Raw genomic sequence first — 27,836 nt, 5'->3', positions numbered from 1 at the left:
CATTGTATTTTCTCTAAGAGCATAATTCAGCTTTAAAATAGTGTAAATAGTATGATTCATCAGCTAAGGATATTCCCTCTTCCCCAATATAGAAGCCTCACGTTGTAATGTAGTGAAACTAGCGCACCAACTGCTTGCTTTGGTCCAATCTCCATGATCTTTTTAAAAGATGTTATACTACTTCTATAAAGAACTCAAGTGACTATGAATACAGGAAATTGGTAGCCATCTTGATCAGCAGCTGAGAAATCTTAATATTAATTCTTTACACTGACTAATCTTCTCTAATGTTTAGCAGTAAAATTGCAAGGAGAAATAAGTGTTCTGATAGTACCCCCAAGCCTAAGTGACACAGAATAAAAAGCCTATTTTTGTTTCACAGCAGGAGAGAGCTTTTAATATTGACTATATAATGCAACTGAAACGTTACACTGGGAACTGAAACCTAATGTCCACCTAACTAGGACACCTGCATAAAGCAACTTAAAATTGCAAGAAAGTGTACTTAAAAGATAAAAATAACCTTGCTTTCCACACATTTCAGTAATTCAAACTATCTGTGCCAAAGTAGTCCAGATAACTGAATCAAAATGAAGGCAACTGAAAGTTTTTATGTACAGACTTGTTTATAGAAACATTCAAAATACATTTATTACTTCCACGAAGTGAAGCAGAGACAGTTTAAGCCACAACGGCCAGAGAAGACTACTACTGAAATGGAAGAGCTCTGAAACTTAGTGTACAAAGTGAGTTCAAGTCACTTTGCCACTTTAAACCTGGACACTTCACCTCTGACATCCATATACAACAGTAACGAAACAGACAATACAAAACAAAGACCAATGCAGAAATCTAGTGCTAGCATTTTGCTTCACAGACAGTAAACACTCAGTTCAGTATGAGTCAAGAGGACACTGCCTTATAGTCCCCCTTTACTAGGATTTTTTTTTTTTTCTTTCTAACAGTAACACAATGCAACACAAGTTTCAAATATGTCCTACTGATAAGCAGCAGAGGCATGAAGTCTACAAGAGGTTTTAAGAGACAGCAGCATAATTCATACCTGGTGAGCTCGACAGATCAAATCCAGATCGTGACGATTCAGAAATTTACTGACCACATCAGCACCAAAAGTGAAAGAGACCCCACGATCATTTTCACCCCAACCTTGCACATCTTTGTCTGGGTCAGACCACAGCAGGTCACAGAGCAAGCCTTTGAAAGATAATACAAGTGAAGACACCGGTCTTAGGAGGTATCATTCTATGCAATAAAACTATTTTACACTAATTATCAGAGCAGCTCTTCAAAGAAAATAAGCCTTCGCAACAAATTTAGCAGTACTTAAACTGTGACTCAGTTAAAAGATATGGTCTGTTTAAGCCTGGAGATCTTTTTCCCCCCTCCCCGCTGCTAGTACCTTGAAATGAAACAAGTCAGAGCCAAAGAATTCCCTGAAATAATATTTAATTGTAATATTCAGCATGTTTACAGTGAGCATCAGAGATTTAAAAATACTGCAGTGAGTGCATTTTAAATGCCACAGGTCACCAAGAAAGCTTAGTTTGAAAGCGGCAGTAAATTTTAAAATCCTACGCAAAGCCAGTCATTAAGTACAGCAAATAAACTCGTACCACAAGCTTCTGAACATGGAACAGATTTGATTCTTACCCTTCTTACCTAAGGTGAAGTACCTGATGTGACGAAATCAAGATTTAACATGGCAAAATTCTGAGACATTGTTTCAGGTAGCACTTCCAGTTTGCTTGGGCTACCATTACCTTTTTTCAAAAAGCCTCATGCCAACCAGTCTGGAATCTAAATTAAAACAATAAACCTCTCTGGCATTTTAGCCCTGGTCACAATCTTTTCTTTTTTTCTGCTGCCAACAAAAGGTCAGCTAACTGTGGATTTAAAACTTGGCACTTAAAAAAATTCTCTAGATCGACTGCAATGCCTTTATACATAGAACTCTCGAAAGTGTTTTCACACGAGAAAGAACCAGGCCAATTCAACTACAACACAAACAAACCAAAAAGCATTCAAAATGTTATTTCATAGTTTTCCATGAAATTGTACTTTCTTTACCTGCAACGATTAATCCTTGGGCATTTAAACACTTAAGAGCATTGTTTCACAATCTGAAAGAAATGCCAGCAAGCTCCTTTATCAAGCACTGAGAAGTTCAATTTACAATTATGCCTGGTTATTTGCTAAACAAAATACTGAAGTTGCTATTTCTTAAGTAACACATCCTTCAAGTTACAACAAAGCAAAATTAATGCCTGAAGCCTACTGTACAACCGGACCACTTTGTATTTACATACAGCTATCAAATAGTCTTTGGTGCCAGTTGCAGTTCCTCTCTAGCAGAGGCTAAGATCTTATAAGAACAGACCAAGTAGAACTGCATTTTAGATAAAATATCTATCTAGAAAAACTACTGAATACAACAGAGAGCATATGACAAAAACTTACTTTACTGAAATTTAGTTCTGCATTAAGTAACATGTTTTTTAAAACAATAGTTGCACTGCAATCCCTAATGGTTTCTTATCATGAACTTGCAGCAACTGACAGAAGCTGCTTCTTTCAGTTCCTTAGGAAGAACTTCCTCTTCTGTCTCTCCTCAAGAATCAAATAATGTTTAGCATTACACATAGCAATAGGTAAGTCTATACTATAACCTTTAGCAGTGGTGTTAACAGAGCCCTGCAACAAATTTGTCTGAACTATGTTGGCCAAGTAGGTTTATATTTTAACATGCAACATCTACCATTGCAATAGGTTAGGCTGACCAGGAGCACACCACAACACAGCAGATACAAGGCACTCAAGGTTACACAAAAGAGGGAATTACAGTTTCCTAATAAGCAAATGGTTGGCAACACCGACCAAAACACATCACTTACACCTTGGCTTCACAAAATACAAATACTCTAAATCAGCCTTTGGTAACTGTTAGGTTGGAATACAGAGTCAGAGATTTGAGCAAACAGCTTCCAAACCCCATAAAAATGCCACCAAAATAAGAGGAGGTCTTTAAATTAGTCGAAAAGGCTTTTTTTTTTCCCCATTAGGCTAGACAAAACCATCATAATGATCTGATGTTCTCAGCACAAGCCACATGAACACCTACCATTAAGTTCTGTATCAGTACACACATTCACCGAACGACATCCCTCCACAAAGGGATAGCTTTTAAGGATTTGTAACTTTACTGAAGTGGTCTCAATTCTGTGAATTTTTCATTCTTCCACAAGATTTACATCCATTCTGTAATACTGGTTGCATTAAGTGAGTCCAAAAGGCCAAGACCTTTTATGTCACCATACCATATACACACACGCCTCTGATGAGACATTTCATTTTACCCCTGCTGGTAAACATTCGGCTATTGCTTCTGAAAGCAAAATTAACACTGCAAACCATTCTGTAGATCAAAAGCCTTTTTTTTTTTTAATCTCTACACTTATTTTTAGGAGGCACCAAGAATACAGATGACTTCAGTGGAGTGTCCATGGAAACCAGAACTACATTCTGCAAGGGCATTCCTGAAGTGGGGGGTGGCTCAAGCAGTAGTATTAGCGTGACAGAACTATCTTTCCTGAGAGCTCTGATCAATGTGAAGATTGACTCGTCTGTACTGACATTTATTTGGTTATGCACTGAGTGAATAAATAGCATAAAACAAAGAACAAGGTAGTAATGTTCACTACAGCAACACTCATTTCACCAGTCTAGTAATGCTGCTCAGTGTCAAGTATGCATATACCAGCTTGCACAGAAATGTTGTTTAAGGGACAGCAGGTATATTAATATTAGTCCCTGAATTACTCCTGTGCATCAGCACTGAAAAACATTATAGGAAGTAGAATTCTTCTATTCCAAGCTTTAGGTGTAATTATAATTTGTGTTTCAAAAAAAGGTTTAGATGTGGTATCTTCCTCTGAAAGTTAATTTCAGGCCACTTGAAATCAACACTTCAAGAAATACCCCATAGTACTGCTTGAGTCTTTTCAATTCCCTAGTAATGAAATTTGGAATAAATTGGACACTGAGGAAGATGATTAATTAAACCAGTCAAAACAATATTGTAGAGAAAGCACTGGCAATTTGCATCCAGCATCTATATACAAGGTATTAACGTATCAGTGGAAGAAAATTTCAGGACTAACACACTGATAGAAGCAATTGAAATACCAATAGCAGTGAAGCAATATCTATACTTCACAAATTTAAAAGAAACAGATATAGCCCCAAGTAGAGAAAAGCCCATATACTTTGAAAAATACTCAGCAAGATTTAAACAGTTATGTTATTTGATAAACTAAAAGGTTTGGGTGTGACTAACCAAGGCAAGAAAAAAAACAGCTTGTTTAGTTTCATCTGATCTTTTATTAGATTTCTACGTTTGTTTTAGGCAAACTTGTAGATAAGGTACCCAAACTTGGATAATGCATCCTACTCTGTTACGACAAGCAATAACAACGTGGGCAATAGCCTCCAACCTATCAGGTAAATTAGCCATCATGAGGGACAAGACTCACGCCCTACACAGACATCAAGGAACACTACACAGCGAACAGAGGTTGTGTTAAGTCACTGCATTGCCTGTACAGAAATTGATTAAATCTGTTTCATCATTAAGACCCATTTACAGTAAATTCCATGTCACTCACCTGTGTCAGGAACATCTGTAGGTCTCATAATTCTCCGAATCTGCTCCATTGACTGGAGATCTGGAGACAGTCCTGTAAGTACAAGAAAACAAGTGACTTATCTACACGTTTTACCTGTAAAAAGGGTTCCAGAGAATACACAATTAGAAGTTCAAGGTCACACAGCATCCATTGTTTCCATTGCAATATAAACAAAAACCAGTTTGCTATAACTCAATTAAGTCCCTGAAAGAAGAACAGAGAATAATGGAAGTGAAATTAGCAATACATTTTGTTTTCTTACCATCCTTTCAGCCACACAGCACAAAGTTCTACAGTTAAGTACATCCTCTTTAAACAGTTTACTAGAATGGATAGCATTCCCATTACCTAACAACTAAACTAGGTGCAGGCGACCTTCTTTCTTCATGAAAGCTAAAGGGAAATCCCCTACCAAGCTTTAACAGACCACAAGCCAAAGCAGCCTGCAGGTGTGACCAGAATTGTAAGTCACATCACTGTATTTCAGTGTTTCACCACACATCAGCTGAGCGGCAGTTACTGGATGCCATAAACAAAACACTAGACTGTGCCACTGCAAAAGATAAGGAGCTCAGAGGCAGTCATCAACTACAGCTCAACTGCTTTGTCATTTATAAAAGCACAAAATCATTTATCACAAAGACACAGCTCTTTCTGTAGTTCTGCCATATTAACATGCAATTACAGACAAAGCATGGGTTTCCAAAGCTACCCTTTAAACACAAAGTACACACTCTAGAGCTTTTCTAATTGAGACTGACAGGCATGGAAGAGAACCTACTAGATGTTCTAGCATCTTAACATCCTTAAACAAAGGTCCTAAAGTGACTTAAATTACTTAGGCCAAGACTATCTAATTAAGAATGTCGCAAAATTTGGAAATACAGCATGAAAACCTATTTGTGATGAAACATACTTCATATTAACAAGCCATATCCTTTTGACTCAGTCCAGAACTTTGAACACTGTAGAAGAAAACCTGTTGTTGGAAAGGAGCCACTGTGTAAAATAATTTAAACTGACATCAGTTTGCATAGTGGCAACGTGTGTGTTCCAGGAACAATGACTCCAATATATTTGATATAAAGACTTGAGGAACTTTTCAGGTATTATGATTCTAGATTGGCTTGTTAAAGCTGTCTTCACAGTATTACCTTGAGGTTGTGAAGGATGGCAGAAATCTTACATTAAGTAGCATATCAAAGCAGTTTTGATTAAGTCTACTCACACAACAATACAGGTATACTAATACCAATTCAAGTAGGTAACCAGCTTTTAAACTTTGATTAACCTACCACTTCTCCTTCCCTGGATCTGATCTATTTGCATGCACATTACTTTAGCACAAAGGCATGTGGATTCTACTCTGCACCATACCCAGTGACAGTAATGGACAATCTCTGAAATAAACACAGTCAGTTCGTGACCTTCTATGAGGTTACAGATCTCAGCATTTCAAATTGCACCCAAAACATGAAGTTCTTGAAAAGAAAACATTACTGCAAACCATATCTCAACCCTGTAGCTGTTTATTTCTGTCTAATTACAAATGTAAAATAGGAAACCCCCAGAAAATGCCTGCATGTTTGTAGACCCCTTTGTAGCCACCCAAGAGGTCATCTTCTCCCATATATCTTCCTCACTCCCCCTGCACAAAAGGAAATAGCTAATGTCTGAAATTCAGATCTACAGACAGAAGCTGTACATGATCAACATTAAATAAATAAACACAGGCTAAAGATCACTGTCAAGCTCTGCTACTACAGTGATTGCTGCAACCTACTGTGGACTGAAAGAAAACAGAACAGTACACAATTGAATTGCCTTCTCACATAAGGACACCTAAGCACAGAAAAAGTATCTTTCAGTATACTCCTGGCAGACTCAACAAATCCAGACTCTAGATACAAACCACTCCCTGATCAAGTGGAATTGGTAAAGTAAAAGCGATGGTTACTTATTTTTATAGTGTAGTCCAGGAAGCTCTTCAGGTGTCTTTGGATACTATGTAAAATTATCAAGAAGACTTAGCCTTCAACATACTTGTCATCGTCACAAGAAAAACAGAATTCCAGAGCATGAAAATATTACGCCAATCCAGTATTCTACTAAGCTAACATGACTCCCATCTGAGAGCTTAAATCCAACAATGTGTTCCATCAACATGACACTACAACATGGACTTAATTTACAGAAAATTGAAAGTAATCACATAATGTCTCTAAAGAACAGAACTACAGAGTGGTATCATAGGTAAGAGGACAATACCGTACAGAATACAAAGCAGAGAAAAAGGGGTACGTCAGGACTGGTTATGGAATAAGCTTTAAAGAAGCAAGATAAAAAGCAAAGTCAGAAGTCAAGAGGACAGCCTGAAGAAAAGGCCAAAATATGGCTTGTATGAGCAGTGTGGAAAGACAGGGAAGAGAGAGGAAGATGATGGAAGGGATACAATGAAATATCCTTTCAGCAGCATGAATATTTGGAGACAGGGATGGCAAGAAGGGTTTGATTTATATTGTGATAAAGAACTCCAAACAGCAGATGCCCAGAAAAGTCTAGGTAAAAAAGCTGACCCAGGTTTTCAAGCTATTGTTGGTAGCCTACTGGCTAAGTTAGGTGCCTTTTGTTTTACTATGTTATGCGGTTTTGCAAAGTTTTATTATATATCCCAGAGGACAAATTTTTAAAATAAACTATGCAAAAATGCGCAATATAGTAAAAAAGGCACCTACCTTATATCTACATGCTAGCTTCAACTTCCAGCAGAGTTGAATGGTTTGTGTTGCTGCCTCAGTGTTTATTATAGTAGTAACATCATGAAGAGGCGTTGACAGTCCGTAACTTCATGGGATCTGGAATGCAGTTTGGATAGGATTGGAGAAGAGTGGAAAAAGGGGAAAACTTACTTGTGCTGAATGTCTACTTTCATTTATCAGGAGCACACAGCACATTTAGTAATCTTTTCACTTTATTTCACAGCTTCAAATCGGTTGTGAATGATAGTAATTTCAGTTACAGATGAAGACTGTACTAGTTTAAGGGACAATTAGCATTCAATAAAATAGTAAATATTGCTTTTCATAAGATCCTTTAAGCATAGTATGCACAAAATAAATGTTTTTCTGCTTGATTAAACAAGAAGTTATGCCCCATACATTTATTAAAAAGCATTGATTTTTCTTCTTTAAAAAATAGGTTTCTTGCTCATAACTCAGGTCTTAAGTGCATATATACACAAAACTAGCAGTTGTCACAGAACATAGCATTCTACTCTATCTGCTAAGCTTTCTTGACTATCTTCTACCCACTCACCTATGCCTGTCTGAAATACCACAGTATTTTGTCACTATTCATCCTCTACTATTTCTCGAATAGAACAAAATTCAAAAAAGTATAATGATAGTGAAATAATAATTCCTTCATCAGCTTTTTGGAAACTAATTTATTACATAGTTTTAACCACTGATGGCTGCCTTGGTGCAGAAGTGACTTTGTATCTCTCATTCTTAAAATTACGAGATCTAGCTCATAAGATATGTACCAGTTCTTAAAATAAGAAAAAAAAGAGAGAGACATCACACTGATTGAGAAGATGAAAAGATGACCTGTGAGAAAACAAGTACTTCCTTTAACATGTCAATGCTACCTGGAGACTGGCAGACTCAACTGTGTCATTGCATTAATTCTGTATTTACAGGGATGTAATACCTCAGAGCATATTATACATAAAACTGACAGCTTATACTAGCAGGCACTGAAGGCAGAAGCTTTCAACAGAAGCTGCAAGAGCAGCCAGGATCATTTTTATAGCACATTCCACACAGGCAAAGCTCTTACAGAGATACCTGTAATTAATAAAGGTAAGATGGCAGCCATCAATACAACCTCACAAAGTCTGGAAGAGTCTGCTTAGAAATTGTGGGTGCTTGTTATTTCTAATTCCAAATGGAGCTGTTCAAACTAGAGGTTTCCGCAGTGCTCTCACTTCCACTGATCTCTAATTATCTCACTGACAGTGGGACACACACCAGGCCATCTCTGGATCACTCAGTGCAAGGCATCAAGTCCCTTATTAATGGAGGGCCTTTCGAAGACAGCTGCAAAGAGGCAGGATGGCACTTCCTACAGGTAATTTGAAATTCTCATCATTTGATTCTGCAAGGTCCTGAAAACCTGTAAGCATCATTGCCTGTAAAAACATGACGGGTCCCCTTCTACAAAGAAAAGCACCAAATTAAGTTCCAATATTCTGACAAGTCACAAGCCTCAGTCAGATCAACACCAAACACTTTTTTCATTACAACAACAGGGCAGCACTGGGACAGCTGCCCACAGAACACAGATTTTCCAATAGCAATCATTTTATGTAGTCACAGCAAGCCATAGCCGACCTGCTCTAACGTTAACTGATGTCTTACTTCAAGCAGCAGGCTTGACTATGTGACCTCAGAGGTCCCTTCCACAACATCTTATGAAATCAGATGAGGCCAAGACTATAGAGCTGGGGTTACTTGTTAAAGTTACTCTTTTACTTCAGTGCTAGGCATGCCATTGTTAGCTAAGGCTGCACCAATAGACAGTAACAGCAACGAGTCATGGCAAATTAGGCAAGAATTCTGGAGGATACTGAATGCTAGAGAGGGATATACTGATGGGAATACTTATAGATACACTTGCCCCTCAGGCACAGAGGGCCATGTGTACCAGATAAGAATGACATCTGTCTGCTGCCAGGTACACAGAAAAGCACAAGGTATAACAGCAGCCTTTACAGACAATATAAGGTTAAACATCTCCAGCTAAATATCAAGTATGCACATCCACACTCCTTTTGGTATAGTATTAACCCAAATATCAGTTTAGACACAGCCTTTAAAAGCAGTCATCAGCTTACCTCCGTGACAACAGAAGATCTTCTCATCCACAATGGCTGCAATAGGCAGACAGTTAAAACAGTCTGTGAAGGTCTTCCACAGCTTAATGTTAAATCTCCGCTTGCCTACAAGAACAGCATGCAACATTAGAAACAGAAGACCAACATGCGATACATATCACAACCGGACCAAAAATGTTAGCAAACTGTCTTTGCAGGGCTATACTTCTGTTAGTGTACTTAAGTTTCAGTCTCCTGCAACAGCATTTCAAAGACAGAAAAGCAAAGAATAATTCTCTAGAGTGAGATTTTAACCTTGGTTTGAAACGTACTTTTAAGAAGTTTCAAAGCAGGTTCACAGAATATTAAAATTCTTGCAGTATAAGAGTCACTACTAGAAATGTCTCCAAAACACAGTATTAGTCTGTTACAGTCTTTTCAAAAGAATAGGTTTTGCTTACATTCGTCATAGAATCCATAGATCCGATTGATGCTAGCACACTCATGATTTCCTCTTAAGAGAAAGAAGTTTTCCGGGTACTTGATTTTATACGCCAGTAATAGGCAAATTGTTTCCAGAGACTGTTTGCCTCTGTCTACATAATCTCCAAGGAAGAGATAATTAGCTTCTGGTGGGAATCCTCCATATTCAAATAATCGAAGCAAGTCTGTATACTGACCATGAATATCACCTGAGTAAGAAAATGTTTACTGAGGATTAGTGCAACAACATCAAGAGTACACAAATCAAGAAGTCAAGTCAGCTAATAACTTTTTATTAACTGATCTTAAAAAAAAGCATTAATATTTCTTTGAAAAACAGACAGGCAATAGGTATCAAAGGCAAGAACAACATTAATATTACAAACTGAAGTACTTACTACATGTAAATAACCCACAGCATCTGCAGAACTGCTATGTCAGTTATGAAGCCAACCCGAACACCAAAAACTACAGAAGTCTTCACATTTAAGTATAAGCTTTCTAACCAAGCTCTAACTTACTCAAATTAAAACAAGGTCAGAAAGACAAGCTCTAATGGAACAGCTACATGGCCAGAAAGACAATGAAAGTTGAAAGAAAAAAGTTAAGTCACATTATTTACTGCAAAAATAATCAGTAAAGAATCTAGACAGACTGGGGAGAAACAGAACATTGCGCTGGCAGAGAGCACCTACTTCAAACGCCAGCTGCCTGTCCCCCTGTAACATCGTTGTACTAAAATTTCCATTCCCCGGCACTTAGGGTAACTCCTCCTTTGATGGCAATTATTCATATAAAAACAGTACAGAGACTCAAAGACTGATGTCCCTTAAAAGATACACAACGCTACAGTTATATCATAGGAAAAATAACTCATGTTACTCTTCACACCGTCAGCTTTAAAATTAAGCAGGCTTTCCATGAAAAAGCTCCGTGTGGTGATTAAAACACCACAGCATATCACACCAGACTAGCCAAAGCTAACTATCTGTGAGCTGCCCATAAGGTCAAAGATACCAGAGCGGCTCCACAGTAACTTGTAGAATACATGCAATGTGTTCCAGCTGACTGTAAAATTCATTACTGAAGGGACTGAATGCAAAAAAAGCTAAGCAAGAAGCCTTCATTCAGTACAAGCTGTATGCTATTCAAATTTAGTACCTCCTGGTCCCTTACACTAAGCATCCCATAAATTCATCTTCCCTTTTGCTGCTTGTTCGGTGGCAAAATCCCAACTTTAAGTACAGCCATTCTCCAGTACAGCACTAGCTACTATGGCCTTAAAAAAGCAAAAACCCCAACACAACACCTCTCTCTACAACTTTATCCATAATCCCCAAAAGAAAAAAGGTTCCCAAACCTTTACGCTCTCCAGTTCCATTCTTAGAGCATACAGTGGTAAGAAGAGTACATGCCTATATCCCTCTTTACTCTTGCCAATACTTCTTCCTTCAGGCAGCATTCTTCCCTAACTACTTCTCACTGAGGGAGAGGTATCACTTCCCAGTTTTCTTCTAACAACAGGGAACATTATCCACTAATCAATTCCAGACAAGCTGAAGTTTCACTGGCTAAAATAATTTTCACATACATTGCAACAAGAATGACTGCTATTCTACTCTATTTAGAAATCTCCAGGTCACAACCAGAAGAAAATATAGAATGACTCCTCAATAAGTCATTGGTATGTTGAGCCTAGTACTCCAGAGCTACACTATAAATACACTCCCCAGACTTCATCACCACCAGTTAACTATCAAGTAAACATACAGCCGAAAGAATATTATAACTGTGTTTACTGTGTAGAACTACTTTCAGTTACACACGAGCCAGAGGGATCAAAGCACTTAAAAGGTAAAGGAGCATTTTACAGAAACAATTTTGTAACGGGGCCAAAAGCACTTACTATTCCATTCAAGGCACCTGGCATTTTAAAATACAGTGTCATATGGGTACAAGCTGAATTGAACTCTACCAGATACAAAGCCTTAAAGTAAAAAATGCACCTATTTTAAAATGGACATTTACATAAGAGTATCTTTCATCTTACACTAAAGCACAGCCATTCAAGACATAAAGCTTATTTTGAACTGACATGATTACAAGACAAGACAATCCTATAATGAATGGTTCCTCAGGCATTGCCTGAACACACTAAAATAGTAGTTCAAAGTAGTAGAGCTGCATATTTTGCTTTTGCTGAAAACAATCACCTTTCACTTTTATCTAAATGCACCTTAGACAATTGCTCCAATATTAAATTTAGATGCACCTGACACTTCCTGGTGCTATTACTGTGTTTGGAATCCAATCTAAAAACAACAAATGCCTTATTTAACTGTACATTTGCTACCCCATCACTGCGTGCCTAACACTCATTTCAACTATCTCCATTCAAACAAATGAGAAACTAAACTTGGAAGGATACTAATTATACATTGCAGACCTTGACTTATGTACAATCTAAATTTGAGGTTTTATTTCTTCTTTAGGAATACGATGAGACTACTGCAATCTTTTCAGTGTAGCATAAACACAACATAGTAAAGCTGGATTTTACCTTCATGTCAGACAAGGTGGTCTGGTTTTTCCTCCCCACCCTACCAAGTAATTAGTAATTTTAAAATGACTTTGCCATTAGTGGTTTTTGTTTTGTTTTTTTTTTTCTTTGTAAATTGGTAATATCCTCTCTTAATGTAAGAGAGTGCTATGTTAATGTCTGCCAGGAGGAAGCCCAGGAAGAAGCTGATCTATCTTTCTGCACGTTAGTAGTAACAAGTTCAAAGACTGCTTCAATTTTAATACTATGACACTTTAAGAAGCCAAATTCAACAAACTGTATGCTTCTGAGACTGTTTCTGCTGTTAATAACTTCAAGGATTATTACAATACTAAGTACAATGCTTTTTTTAACAATAGGTTTTTTTACAAGCTTGCATACCTATTAACAACAGCATACTTCTGAAGCCTAGTATCTTACAAAGGCTTAAAGAAGGTAAAAGAACACACATTTTGGGTTTATCCACATCTAACAGTAATAACGAAGTTCGTTACAACTTCCTATAAAGCTCAAGGATTTTATTACATGTTAACTAAGCCTAATTTAAGCCTGCATCCAGTTTTATTTTTTCAGTTGTAAGCCTAACAATGCTTTCTTCAATACTATTTTGAAGTGTTCTATTTCACAATATGTAAAGATCTTTGTTTTGCTTATGCTTTCAAGAGAGCAACTACAACATAAACCAGTTGCCTTTTAAAGCAGCTAACTGCTTTTTGAAATAGCCATTGAAAGAGCAGCAGCTCTGTGCAAGCAGTCCCTAGGGAAGTACAAAGGACAAGTTGCAAAATCTGCACTAGACAAGGGTACAAGTAGCTCTTATTGCCAATGGAACTTGCTCCTATATAGTACCAGGAGCATCAGCAACCTATCAACTGTTAGCTGCCTTTACTCAACTTAATCCAATCCAAGATGAAAATTATATTTAAGATTGTGAAGACCTTGCTCTAATCCACATCACCCAAATCAAGGTCACTTGCCTATCTGTATCCTTCCAACCCACCTAGCATACATAATGTAATGTAGTTACATTAAAACACCTACATAAAACACATACATATAAAGTTTACATACCACAAATTTTCAGAGGTGCCTCTAGTTCCAAGAGAATAGGCTGGCTAAGAAATATTTCCCGTGATTTTATGCACAAGCCCCGAACTTCTGCTTCAGTCATCTGAACGATCTTCCCAGGACGACATCCTCGTACTGAAATGAGATGTTCAACAATTGACGGTAACTATCACACAGATACACAGTAACAGGTACATGTAGACGAGTTGTATTTCGAACTTATATCCCACAAAAAAGGCAGCAGCACACTCCAACGTATCTACAAAATGTGTTGGAATTCTGGATTCCAATGAAGTCTAAAGTTTATCTCCGATACTGTCTGTGGTAACCTGTACTTCAAGGTCTGTATGCATTCCTGTTAAATCAGGTTCTCAGAAGAGAACAACTCAAGTCTTTCTTTCATCCACATTTGGATAAACAGCAATTTCAAAAACTGTTTAAATTAACATTATGCTAAAGTATTCACAACAGACAAAAAAAACCCCAAGAATCAAGATCCCGAAAACACTTTTACATTAGCACAAAATAAACTTCTTTAGGACTGTTGAGTTCAACATGGGTAGCTAAATACAAAGAAAAAGCCACAAGCATATTTACACTTTTAGCAGCTGAAATGCCATACTGGGAACATCACACTAAAAACTATGGAAGTTTGATGAAACTTGCATTCATATAAAAAGCCACATAATGGCTCAAGTTACTGGAACCTTTATGTCCAAAGACGCCAAATCAGAATGAAACTGAATTCCTAAATCAGTAACTCAGGTACTCAGACCTATATTTAGCACTAAGTTTTCAAAAGCATTCACATGTCATTGCACTCCAACCAACAGCCTCTGGCAAGTTCATCTGCAGCTGCTTCCTTCCACAAATATCTGTAGGATTCCTCTGTTAGAGGCTTTAATGTGTCTTTAATGAGGCAGTAAAATAGAACAAATGTGTTTGCACTTTGGCTGATCCAGTTCAGTCTCACATCTCAGCATGAACCAAACTTCAGAGTTCAAACTAGTAAGCCAGAATGTATCAGTGTCTACAACCGGCGAACATCCTGTTCTGCCATCTGCTTTAGATGGCAGCAACAATCATGATAGTACCTACAAGAGAAAGTGGTACAAAACTTCAGCAGTTCAAATCCAAATGCTTTCAAACTCAAACATAAAAAGACATTACTTGGTAAAAATGTTAGCTGCAACTTCAGGAAGTCTAGTAAGATAGATTTGCGACCACAATGGCAAAAAACTAGTTCTACACACATCAAGTAAATTCCTTGATTGCCTGCTTCTGCTCTCCAAAACAGAGGAGGTAAGCTTGCAACTTCTTTTTTTTTTAAATATAACCTCCCTTTTCCTTTTATTTCTGCTTAGCTCCTAGAAAACACACCTTACAGAGGAGATCAGTATCGTTACCTACATTGTGCAATAGGGAAAAAAGATGAAACAGTTTGTCCTAGGTTACCTAGTACTACAGTCCAAAGTGTTAAGCTCAAAAAGCTCTGCTCTGGTTATCACTGCATACTTCTCCCAGTGTAACTGCATAACCGACCAATGAATTTTTATTTTTAATAAACACCAGACACTTGTTAAACTGAGGTCAGGAAGCAGCCACAGGAACATGTGAAAAGGCAGAAAAGAATGGTTTTCTCAAGCAGGAAAGCAATGTGAAACTAAATCCTGGGACAGTTCAGTTTATGTGCCAAAATACCAGGAGGGATAGTCTCTCTGCAGTAAGGATACACTGGAAATATTTTGCTCATTAGAAACTCGCAAGAACAAGGCTGTGTGGCATACAGGACTTTTCAGTGAAACTCTGAATCAGTACCAGGTGATATTTACCATATGGTAAGTCACATTCCTTTTGCTAATTAAAGATTTCAACTATACTTGAGAAAGCAAACAGCTTTTTAGCAACTTTTTTTTTTGTTATTCTTCAATGCATCAAGAGACTGGCTCACATTGTATTTTAATATAATGGCAGATATTGGACACAATCTGGGTGACTAGAAAACAATAAATGCTTAAAGGCTTCCATTTCATCACATTTCAAAAGTTTATTAAGTGGTGCACTTACAGACATATCTTCAGCCCCATGGGGATTATTAGCAAAAAAAATATCTTAGGGTTGACAGCTTTGCACAGAACTTCACTATCCAACTTGTGAGGTGCCAAAATGCTCCAATAACCTCTATCTGTTCAAACATGTGCATTCCAGTAGCTTATAATGATCCCTTTCAGAGACCAGAAACAATTTTGATAGGCAAAATAAACTGTCCCTATACATAATAAAGCTCCCACCTGAAAGAGCAGAGTCTTAACATCACAAATGCTATCATTTTATTGAAACAATTGTTATATTTTAAACCCATGGCTTACAACATCAAGGCCACACCAATTGGGGTCACACAAGAAGCATGCAGCACAACTAGTTTTTCAGTCTCTATTTTCCTCTACAAACAGTGCATTCTTTTAGCCCATTTTGATAAACAATTAAATTCTCTTCTGTATTTAACTATTTTCATGTTTTGCAACACCAGTATTAAGCCATTTCATGTAGATTAAAATCAAGTGATGTAACTGCACATTTTTTGAATCTACTCTAGTTTCAGAACTCAAACCCAGGAAAGTCCACCATACAGAACATTAATATTACTGTAAGTAGCAACACACCAAGCACAGATTCCAAAATTGAGACAGCAGTTCAAAGAAAGCACTGCTTGACTTAATACTTAAAGTAACTTTGATCTGATCAATATTTCTTAGAACGCCAGCCTTTAGCCCCCTTTGAAACTCTAAGGGAGGTTTAAACTTGGAACAACGGCATTACAGGTTTGAGGCTTTAAGTGCTGCTGGATTTTTGTACCAGAAGACACAGCAAACATGCAACTCCTGACTTCAAAATTAACTGCCATAGTGTAGTTCTTTGCTTTTTACATTAGAGCCTTAAATATTGCAAGCCCTTAACAGACAAACCAACAAACAGGGCAGCAACTTATTACCAGACTTTAGATTCTCCAGATAAGAGAAGTTTCTGTAACTATGGCAAGTATGTCACTCTCAGAAGATGAGACAACACATGCCTAATGACTGCAGGTAGTTCCAGCCCTTGGGAAGGGTACAAATCTGGGCCACTGCACCTTTGCAGAGGCACCCTCCACCCAAACAGTCAGCAGCTCCACATAGCAAACATGTAAGCTCAGTTACACTTAAGTAGTGCAGAGCCTGGGGTTTGATGAGGAATAATCACCAATAATATAGTTAAGAGTAAAGACGTTTTCTCCCACCGCCCCCTAATCGTCAGTAAGGGTACTACGTGTCGAAAAATGAGAAGCTACTGTGACCCTAGAGCCTCAGCACTACGATGGATTCACAAAGGCACTGAAAAGTTCACCAAGTCATCACCTGAACAGCTGTGCCACAGGCTGTGGTACAAGTTCATAAGAAAGACTAAGCAAATCTTTCACCAGCTTACATTACAACTTGAATTTGATCAAGTTTCCTTGACTCAGCTGAGCACTGTACAGATTGTAAACAGAAGCATCTCTCACCATGTTTTTTCAAGAGCCAAATCCCCAAGAACAGATTTAAGAGGAGGCTATGAGAACAAGATCAAGAGTTTAAGTGATGTTTTTCAGACTCATTTATGAATTACCTGAGCTAACCACTCTTAAAACATGCAAGTCATAGCTCACAAAAAGCCTTTAAGAGCATTGGGAAAACCATCATTTTTATATGGCTGTCATTTACCCAGAGCAGAAACTGCATCTCAACATTAGACATAAATGAATTCTCTTTCATCTAAGACACAGATGCTGTAAACAAGCTTTGATTTACACAGAAGTCTTCAGTAGGGACACCAATTCCTGTTGTAATACACAATCCCACACATGTAGTACTGTGCCAGAACAAGCCTTTGATGCAAGCAGCTTAAATCAGAGTGACATAGAAGGCAATAAAGAGAACTACGAGCATCTATATGCATTTTACTGTCAGGCTATTATTTTAGCACAATAGCAATCCAAAAGCTGCTCTTACCAATATTAAAATGGTCTCTCCATCTACACAAGCTTTGATAAGCAACCTTAGCAAGTCTACTAACAGCAATTTGTAACCTAAGCATGAGCTGCACAGCAGCAGGACATAAAAACTTCAGCAAAACTAGTAATTTGTTTTAATCCCTCCAAACTCATGCTAGAGTAGCAGATTATGTAAGGCAATATTGGGGGGGGGGGGTGGGGGGGGAAGGCATGGAGTAACACTAGGGAAACTGGGTCAAAACCTGGCTGTCGGAAGTTCTATGATCACCACTTCTTGCCTTATCCTTCCATGAACTGGAGAAAATACTTTTAACCTACACTGTCACACTTAAGAGTGAGAGGCACACCAGAAACAGTAACTAACCTGCTCATTTTGGGGCATCAGTAATGGAAGCTTCTTCACTTACCAGGTCAGCTGTGGCATGCACAGCTGTCCTAAGCATTTATACTGTGCTCTCTAATACCAGACATGTCCTGTTCACTGGACAAAACACTCATGGTTTTAGCATAACATTAAAACCCAGACAGACTTCTCCTAAGCCTCATAAAAACTGCGCCAGGATGATTGCTAAGAAGCCGCCTGCTTCCTTCCCTACACTCAGCTTTTTTGGCAAGCAAATACATTTGTGTGGCCACACAGTAAACTGCACTAGTGATCTGATCTTTTCTTTCTAGTACAAAGACAAAAACCAAAACACAACAGGGACTGAGATAGTTCCCCAGGCTGAAGAATACATCCATGTGAACTTGGGCTAGAACTAGTGAAGGAATACGCATCTGGTTCTTCTTCTCACAGTAGCTCCAGCCAAGCTTATTTCTGAAATTACAGCTTTAGAGATCTATTTTGCCAGAGTATATCTAAAAAAACCCCAAACTACAACACAAGACTGCAAGCATGCAATTTTACAAATTACACAGAAGCAATTCCCACAAGCTTACATGCCCCACGCCCCCACCCCCCAAACATTTAACTACAACATTTACCTATTTATTTCTTGTACTTTAAAGTACTTTGGAGTATTTGATGAATCCTTAACAGCCTCTCAATAGTAGAAGCAGAATGGATTTGGAAGTCAAAGGTGCCATTACCTATGACTTGCTAAAAACAGCCCCTACACTGACTTTGGAAACGTGTTCTGAAGTCATCTGCTCTCAGCATTTTTAAAACCAAAGTTACATATTTTCATGGTTTTAAGTCAGGAATACGACACTGGATTTTCTTCTACTTCCTCAAACATATTTTCTGTTATTTAAATTGTTCAGCTGTCATCCAGAAGCAGCCACTCCCTATCTTGCAGCAAAACACTGAGAGTTAAGCCAGCAACACAAGTTTCCAAACTTTCAGAATTGCTGTAACAGACCTAAGCTTGGAATGGCTTTCATCCATGCATTACGCTGGTGGACAACAATAATGAAGCCCTCCAGAGCTCTGCTCAATTCACTAAGCAGCATATTGCTGAATATACAGCTTGTCCGTATGGTGTACACAGCAAAGCCCTGTATCTTTCCTAGGGATAAATCACCCAAACTTCCCACTAAAAATAGAAGAATCAGCCTTCGAAGGAGATTTTTGCTGAAGAACTGTGCTTTTATATCCAAGTAATCTTAACATCTTAATAAATCTGCCTTCACCGGATGCCCTCGATAGTAAGTGTTTTGCTGAAGAACACAGTGATTGCTTGTGAACTCATTTTAGCAGGACTGACTTAAACAAATTCACTGCACAGTAAGAGGCTGCCCAGGCCTTTAATTTCTAACCAGGAAAATAACCAAACAACAAAGCGATGTTCTTCTACCCAAACTTGAATTTACATTCTTAAAATATATACTATCCAGCAGTATTAATGCTCATGAAGAAGGAGCTTCATTACGAACTAGTATGTAAAGTTGTTTCAGGAGATACCCAAATAAGCCCTTGAAAACACGCAAGAGTCCCCACACCAATCTTCCCCCATTTTATTTGCTTTTCATGAACCACTAGCTGCTTCCTTACACAGATGTTCCATAAACTGACAGTCTCTGTCATTCTGTATCATCCACAGCTCCAAGACCTGCTGAATTCAAGGTTGAAGGACAAGATCATGTTAGTTGCTCCATTCTGTAGGCAAAATGTGTAACCCTAACGCGTGTTGTTGGTCTATACTTAGTGTTTGCTTAATTACACTTGAATCTAAAACTCACTGAACTACCAAAGCTTAAGGTAGAAGACTCTCACTATGCTGTATGATATGAACTGGTAGCAATTCCTGTTCTAGTCCACTTGGAAAGTTCATCTAGCATAAAAATCTCATGAAACAAAGAATTTCAGTTTTTCTCAAAGCTGGACTTTCTTTTCCTCTAAATCAATGCTGATGAAATTCCTAAGTTTTAAGGAAGGCAGAGACAAATTACAAAGTTATGAAGTAACTCCTGAGAAGTACCAAGGAGAGAAGTTACTGAAGTTATAATACAAAAAGCTACAGTTTAACATAACTTTCACACCTCTTCAATTTCTCAGGTATTTAACTAATGTTATGATGTTGGATATACACACAAAAGCTTTGTATCAAGCTGGTATTAAAAAACCCCACTAAACACACAGAAAATGGTGCTGTGAAACTAAGACGACCTAGCCTATGTACTAAGACAAATCACGCAACAGTGGAGAGAAGGCAGTAAGAAGGTTTATTTCTATGTTCACATTTGAACCAGACACATACCGCAGAGGTACCTCAGGTTGTAGTTAAGAGTAGATCCCCTATACCCACCCCACTTCACTTGAGTACAGCATCTGACCCTATGAGTAATAGCCAAATATAGTATGCCTGACTTCACGGTGTTAAACCATAGAGTGGTGGGTGGCTTTTTTTCCCCTTTTAAAAAAGTTACATGCCTACATTTGGTGGTCGCTAATGAGCTTTTAATTGCAACTATAAGTATTAAAAATACTCTTACCTACATTAAACAAAACCAGTGTTTTTCTCCTTTTATACTACAATGTAGCTGTATTGTGAGTAACACCGAATGACTCAAGTAAAAACTGCGCTGCTGAATATCTAAACGAAAGTTACTGAATCATGTAGCCTTCAAGTGACAAAACAGTCAGACCAAAGGAACACCAGCGCACACTGCCTGATGCTGGGCTCTTGGCCTTCACTGCAATTTGTCAAACCAACTATCCTATTCTTCAGGCACTTACGAAGCTAAACTGGTCAATACCTGCACTGCTCTACAAACCCAGAAACAATCATAATTCTTCTTTCTATCCCTTATCCCTGTTTAATACCTGTCCTCCAAGAAACATATGAAAACTGCCAATTTTCTTTCTCTAAAGACTATTTCAAAAACATCCATCACAAGAAACTCCTTATTAAGTTCTCCCTGTTTATTTTTCTAACAGCAGATTACCCACTGATTTCACACTAAACCAGGTAATAACCCTTGTTTATTCAAAGTTCACCTCCATGGTTTATGTTTCTGCAACAGATCATTAAGGTCTATTTTTTTTTCCTCCTCTACAACTGACTTTTTCAGTATCAGTTACAGAGCTTGTGGAACTGCAAGCACTACTACTGTATAATACACCACACCACCAGGCTGGCTGGAAATGTTAATTAGTTAAGACACTAACCAAACAAGAAATACATTATTGACCATAATACATTAGGCCAGTAGGTCTATAGCATTTAAAACAAGTACGGAAAATATCAATTATTTCATGAGCATTTAAAATCCAACTTCCACTTGAAAAATCAAATTAATATTCAAATTTCTATCTTTATCACAACCTACAAAATCTCCGAGAAAAAATGAAGGTTGCAGCCTTCTTAGAAGACATCACTACACAGTAAGAATACTACAGAACCAGCTTTTAAGGTAATAAAAAAAAAAAAATCACACTTCAACCTGAGCATTGAAGCAATAACAGTTTTCCACATCTACTGGAAGTCTGGCAACTCTCTTATTGGTTATTATTTCCCAGCTTCCTTGGTGGATTGGTACTGAGCACCAGCAGTCATCCTAGCCTCACCAAAAATAATTTTTACAGCAGATCCATATTAAGTTCCATCAAATTTTAAATCAGTTAGCTAGATTTAGGAGAGCAAGGGATCTTGCCTAGACAAGGTATATTTGCTTGTACAGCTATATAAACAAACCCTTCTCACAAAAACACAGCTTGTATTTAAAGCTGCTATATGTCTGGGCTTCTCCAAATACAACCTCTCCTCCACATGGTAAACTCCTTGGTGTTTACCAAGACACATACCTATATATTTGAAAGTGCAGAACATCCAGTCCAGCTGGGCTGCCTTATACCTAGAAAATTTAAGAGACATACACAGCACAGGAAGCCTAACACCCAGAGTGATATACAGCAGTCTTACTTAACACCACCCACAGCGCTTTTTACAAGTAAGGTCACACCTATTCCAGCATCCTTGCTTTGATATAGAGGGAATTTTCTACACATCACTGAAGTCTGAATTAACTTACAGCCAGGCTTAAATGTAAGCCTGGTATTATGCATCTAGCTCAGGATTTTTGCACATTTCAGGGCATTTCCCACAAAGAGATACATGGCATGCATAAAAGGGGCAAAACATAACACAAAAAAGTAGCAGTTTCAGCTGCGGAGGCTAAAAACTGCATTGAAAGAGGAATTACTTCTCTTGTTCATCCTGAAGAGAAGGCTCCCAGGAGAACTTACAGCAGCCTTCCAGTACCTAACAGGGCTTCTAAGAAAGATGCGAACAGACTTTTTAGTAGGGCCTGTAGCAACAAGACAAGGGATAATGGTTTTAAACTAAAAGAGGGCAGATTCAGAACAGATAAGGAAGAATTTTTTTACAGTGAGGGTGGTGAAACGCTGGAACAGATTGTCCAGAGAGGTGGCAGATGCCTCATCCCTGGAAACATTCAAGTCCAGATTGGATGGGGCTCTGAGCGACCTCATCTAGTTAAAGATTACGTCCCTGCTCATTGAAGAGGGGTTGGACTAGATAGCCTTTAATGGTCCCTTATAAATTATAACCCAAAGTATTCTATGATTCTATATTCCACATTTGCTGTACTCATGACAGTGTCATGTGTGTGTATACTCCTGTGCTGTCCACAGCTAGAATGGACTAGGAAAATCTATCCACCAGATGGCATAGCTGGGAAGGTAGGAAAAAAAAAACCCAACCCAAAAAGTCAGCACACTGATGCAAAAATGAGGCTATCATCTACCAATTAACCCTAATCCATGACTAGAAAGAATTCAGAACACCAATGCAAGAAGGAAATGGTCTTAAGCCTAATTTGGTTTATTCATTTTCACGGTCACATACGAGTCCAAAAGTGGTTTTAGAAAAGCTCTGGAATTTTGTGTTCAAGTGATTATCAAAATAAATCTTATACTAAAGCTCAAAGTATCTCCAAGATCAGTCAGACACACATCTAAGAGCACTAGCATCTCCCTTCACCCTTCTAGTAAAGAAACAGGAATGTGAATTTAAGTCTGGAGGTAGAAGAAATAAAAGAAAGCATTGCTATGGTCAGACTTTATCCACACAGTATAATTTTCCTCCAAACAGAAGTTATTTATAAGGTTATCAGTAATTAGTAACCAAGAACTAGACACATTGCAAGAGAAAGCAAATTCAAAACAAGTTCTCACCGTTCCCAAATTCACCACTTATTGAATAAAGAGGATAAGAACTTGATATATGCATAAGAACATGGCATTTAAAAGCTAACATCCTAAAAGACTATCACCATGCATCACACCACGGTTCAGCTGAGTCTTTCTGAACACTATCCTCAGTTTAGCAAGAGTTAATTGGTCTAAGAGCTCTAAAACAAGTACACTTTCAAAATAAGCATGCATGCACAGATATTAAGGGCTGGGAGAAGTTCTTCATGAATTCTTCCAAGCAGCCTGGCTACAGGCCACCTCATATCACTATCTCAGAAACAAAAGAAAAAAAATCCCACACGTGAAAGGTAAGATGATCCAAGTAGGTAATTCCAATCAAAAGGCAAGTTAATGTGTCATATAACCCAAAAGATACGTTGTCTTGAGCAACAAAGGTAAAAACAGTTACTGAAGAGCAAGAACTCATGACAGCTAATACCACAGCCTAGAAACAGGTCTCACCAACCAGCAACCTTATGACAGCAGGGAAGCTTACTGTTGCTTCAGCTTTTGATATGTATTTTCTACCCTTTAAAATTTAAGTGCAGCAGCCACTGAGAGACAACTGTAGACTGCTATTCAAACTTAAAGCTATCCATTTCACTTTAACTAAAAGTGCTAAGTATGTACTGCATGAAAACATTTCATAAGTGTCTTTTTATTATTTCAATGTGCATTTTTACAGCTTAGAAGTCATTATTTCCTTATCCTTTAAATCAAAGTTGAAGCAGAGCCAAAAAACTTGCTTTAAACTAATTAATTGCTCCAGAGATAAGAGTCAATAGAAATTTTTCTGCGCAAGCAGCATGGGGAGGGATTCATACTCACTTTACCAGAACAGGTCAGCTAAGCAACAGCATAAGCTCCAGAATGCGAGCTGCTAATTGTACAAAAAAAAAAGCTTCACTGTGAAACACTACTATTCAAACCACAGCTTAAAATGCTATACGCTGGCAGTGCAACAAATAAAAGATGTTAAATAGAAGCAAAAATAATTCATATACAATGCATTCTTTTAATAGTTGGGTGGCGGGGTTTTTTTCCCTGAAATAAAACCTGCAAGAATCTATTCCCTCGCAGATACAAGATCCTGTACAAGGCACTCCTACTACTGTTAGTAGGTGACAAACAGAGAAAAAACACCCCATTTCCCTGAAGAATCTTCCAAATCTCTGCTCAGACAGTGAAACAGACAGAAACAGATGAAAACTGTAAGCAAAGCTTGGTTCAGAAGTTGCACATAGGTATAACTAAAGATTAAAGTACTACGGAATACAAAGCAGAGATTAGGTTGCTTGGACACAAGGCACCCAATCATAAACCCAAAAGCTAGAAAGTTGTAACACAAGTATTTATGGTGTATGTAAAAGGTATGGAGCACGTACTTTAAGTCTTAGTTATATAATAAAAATAAGCAGACTAGTTTTTAGGATAATTGGGAGCAGAACAATCCAACAAGTTGCAAACCAAAACACTGCAGAATCCCCTCTTAAAGCAATCTATATTTACATAACTACACTGATGAGCAAAAAGTACCTTCGAAACACATTTTTTAAAGAGTCTCTCTGAAAACCCACAACCACACGTACACGCATTTCAATGTCCCAAAAAAATCTGTACTATGAAGCCGGTGTTTACTAGGTTACTATTAGGTTTGTCTTAAAAACCTACCTACTAATATGGATTTCAACAGCCAGAAAAGGGAGTTTTATCTGTATCGGTGACTACAGATACATTTTGATGATATAAGTGTAGTATGAAGAAACATGCTGATACGACACTGCATACCTTAAATCACAAACACACACAATTACCCAAAGCCTTTATGTATTTTCAAAGATTGATTTTATTCTTTATAATTAAGTTTCACATCTGAAGAGAACAGATAGCAACAACTAAAAAAGTCCTCAAAGTCCTAAAAACTTTGCTTTGCACCAACTCAGCTGAACAAAACTTTCAGACTTAACGCGTTTCACTTCCAGAACTGCACGTACTCCATAGGCTCCTTTTTACATGCCTTCTGCAAAGCGACCCAACTATCCGAGGAGTACAGCAATCAAGTGAACAGCACATACCCATGCATGTACTCATCTCCAATACACCAGGTGCTTTAGCTGAATGTGGAATTAAAGATTAATGGGAGTAGTCTAAGACGACTAAACATTCAAGACATAACTTAAATAAAAAGAAAAGGCTAGCTTTTCCAAAAAAGGAAGTCAGTTTCCTCCTTAATTTAAAAGAAAGGCTATGTAGTACACGCAGAACCCTTCACAGCATTTATTAGCCATCCACGACAGCCACTTTTGGAGGCTGCCCCGCAGGCAGGCAGAGGAATGCCAGCGCACTAAGCCCCTCTGCTTCCACCGACACTCACGTACACACAGCTCCATACTTAACGCCGCTCGTACACGTAATTTTAAACACGCAAGGCTGCGACTAACCGAACCTGAGGAAGGGACGCGGCCTCCGCTAGCCAGGTTTCTCCAGCTCGCCCCCCAGCCAGGCAGCTGCAGCGGGGTGGAAAAGGGAAGAAGGAAACAGAGACTTCCCCCCCCCCTTTTAAATAGGAAGGCAGCCACTTCACCTACGCGGGAGGCCGGACCCCCGCGCACACCAGCGCCGCCAGCACGCCGAACCGCGCCCCCCCCCCTCCGAGGGCTCGGCAGGGCCGGGGCCGGGCACCCGCGAGGCACGCCAGGCCCTCCCGGCCGCCACCCCGCGCCCGGCGGCGCAGGAGAGCGCTGCCCCCGCTCCCCCGGCCGCAGCGCGGGACGAGCCCGCCCTGCCCGCTCCCCCCACCCCGCCGGCAGCCCCGGGCCCCGCGGGGAGGCCGGGGGGAGGCGACGGTACCCCCTCGCCCTCCGCGGTGCCCGCACAGGGCGGCGGGCAGGCGGGGCCGCCCGGCGCCTCGCTCACCTTCCAGCAGCCGGGTGATGAGGCTGTCCACGTTCAGCTCCCCATCCGCCATTTTGTGGCCACCAGACTCAGTCCCGGGCGGGGAGAGGGCGGGGTGGAGGGCGCTTCGCGGAGGAGGAGGAGCAGGGAGCGGTGGCCGCGGCTACAGTGGCTCCCCCCACCCTCCTCCAGCAGTCCCCTGCGGCCGCCCGGCTTCTCCCGCGCTGGCAGCCGAAAGCGCCGCGCCCGCTCCCTCGCAGCTAAATGGGGGGAAGCGGCCACCCCTTCTCCCTGCGCCTCCTCCCCGCCTCAAAAGCCGCCAGGGCGCATGCGCCCCCTCGCCCGACCGCCTCGCCCGCCGCCGCTCCGTGCTCCAGGCACCGCGCAGGCGCCGAGGGTGCTGGCGGGCTCGGGCGCGCATGCGCAGCGCGGCACCGGCCCGCCCTGCCTCCTTCCCGCGGGTCCCCTGGTAACCGCCCGGCCGCGCCGTGCCGTGGGCGTCGCTCGGTGGGCCGTGCCCGTCACCTGCCGGTGCGGGAGCTGCCCGGCCCCGCGCCCCGAGCCGGCCCGCCTGCCCTGCTGCTGTCTGACCGGCCCGGGCCGGGGCTCCGGGCTCGGGGCTCGGGGACCCGCGGGGCTTCCGCTGGGTCCGGCTCTGGGTCAGCGCCTTCAGGCCGCCGCGGGGCGCGGGAGCTTTCCCTGTCAGGGCGCCAGCCACGAGGGGCCTCGCTGTTAACTCGGCGGGCGGCTCCGAGAGCGTCGTGGATGTGGGGGTACTCGGCCCTTGCCATGTGCCCCACCTCCTTGTGGCCTGTTGCTGCCCGAAAGCGGTAGCTTTGCCTTAAGTTATGGACAAAAGGCAAGAAAACGAGTCCTAGAAGGCTGTGCGTAACCTGTGTATCACCCCTTCTGCTGAAACTGCACCTGTGAAAGCTCAGTTTATGAAAAAAATCTGTCAGAACTGGAATGACAAGTTGTGCTCTTTATAGCCCTCTTCTAACACAGTTGTCGGAGAAAGCTAAGCAATATGGTTTATGTTTCACTATGGCTGGACCTGCTAAGAGTACTTTTTTTGGTGATTTCTCAAACTTTGTGATGAGCTCTGAAGACACGTCAGCTTACATACTTCTGTCAACAGATGCTTGCCTTGGATGGACAGATAAGTGCTTTAAAATATAGGTGGTGAAAACTTCTTGTGAACTGGAACAGCAGACAAATAACGTCTATGTTGACAAAATAACAAAGTACAGATGTTCTAGGAAAAACAGGCCACATATTTTTATGCCTAAATATAGATGTTGATGTAGAAACTTATCTCTGCGAGCTCGAACTCGGAATTTTTCCATCAGTCCGTATAAGCCAACAAAACCCTGTCACCTTAAATAATTTCAAACCTCAGTTTTTTTATCTCTTGATTAGGAGAAGATGAGCATGAGCAAACCAAAAGCAATTAGGACAAGGCGAGGCAACAATTAGATGTCAGATGATGCTAGGTGTCCAGACAGTCAGGTAAAAGAGCACTCTTTTGAAATACCTACACAATGATAATAAAATTTCACATAACA

General features: G+C 39.8%; 1 protein-coding gene across 1 annotated transcript in view; it reads right to left on the bottom strand.

Moving 5' to 3' along the window:
- PPP1CB (protein phosphatase 1 catalytic subunit beta) overlaps nucleotides 1-26,603 on the bottom strand; it is a 29,616-nt gene extending 3,013 nt beyond the window's left edge. The window contains exons 1-6 of the mRNA XM_055816014.1: nucleotides 26,293-26,603; nucleotides 13,694-13,825; nucleotides 10,041-10,271; nucleotides 9,601-9,705; nucleotides 4,683-4,754; nucleotides 1,064-1,215 (exon numbers count right to left, since the gene is read on the bottom strand). Of these exons, the coding sequence (XP_055671989.1) occupies nucleotides 1,064-1,215; nucleotides 4,683-4,754; nucleotides 9,601-9,705; nucleotides 10,041-10,271; nucleotides 13,694-13,825; nucleotides 26,293-26,344 (744 nt within the window). The 5' untranslated portion in view covers nucleotides 26,345-26,603. The remainder of the gene's footprint in view (nucleotides 1-1,063; nucleotides 1,216-4,682; nucleotides 4,755-9,600; nucleotides 9,706-10,040; nucleotides 10,272-13,693; nucleotides 13,826-26,292) is intronic.
- Nucleotides 26,604-27,836: the final 1,233 nt, after the last annotated feature.

Source organism: Falco peregrinus, chromosome 11 (assembly GCF_023634155.1).
Source record: "Falco peregrinus isolate bFalPer1 chromosome 11, bFalPer1.pri, whole genome shotgun sequence".
In the NCBI taxonomy this organism is placed as follows: Eukaryota; Metazoa; Chordata; class Aves; order Falconiformes; family Falconidae; genus Falco; species Falco peregrinus.
This window is presented reverse-complemented; position numbering and strand designations above follow the sequence as displayed.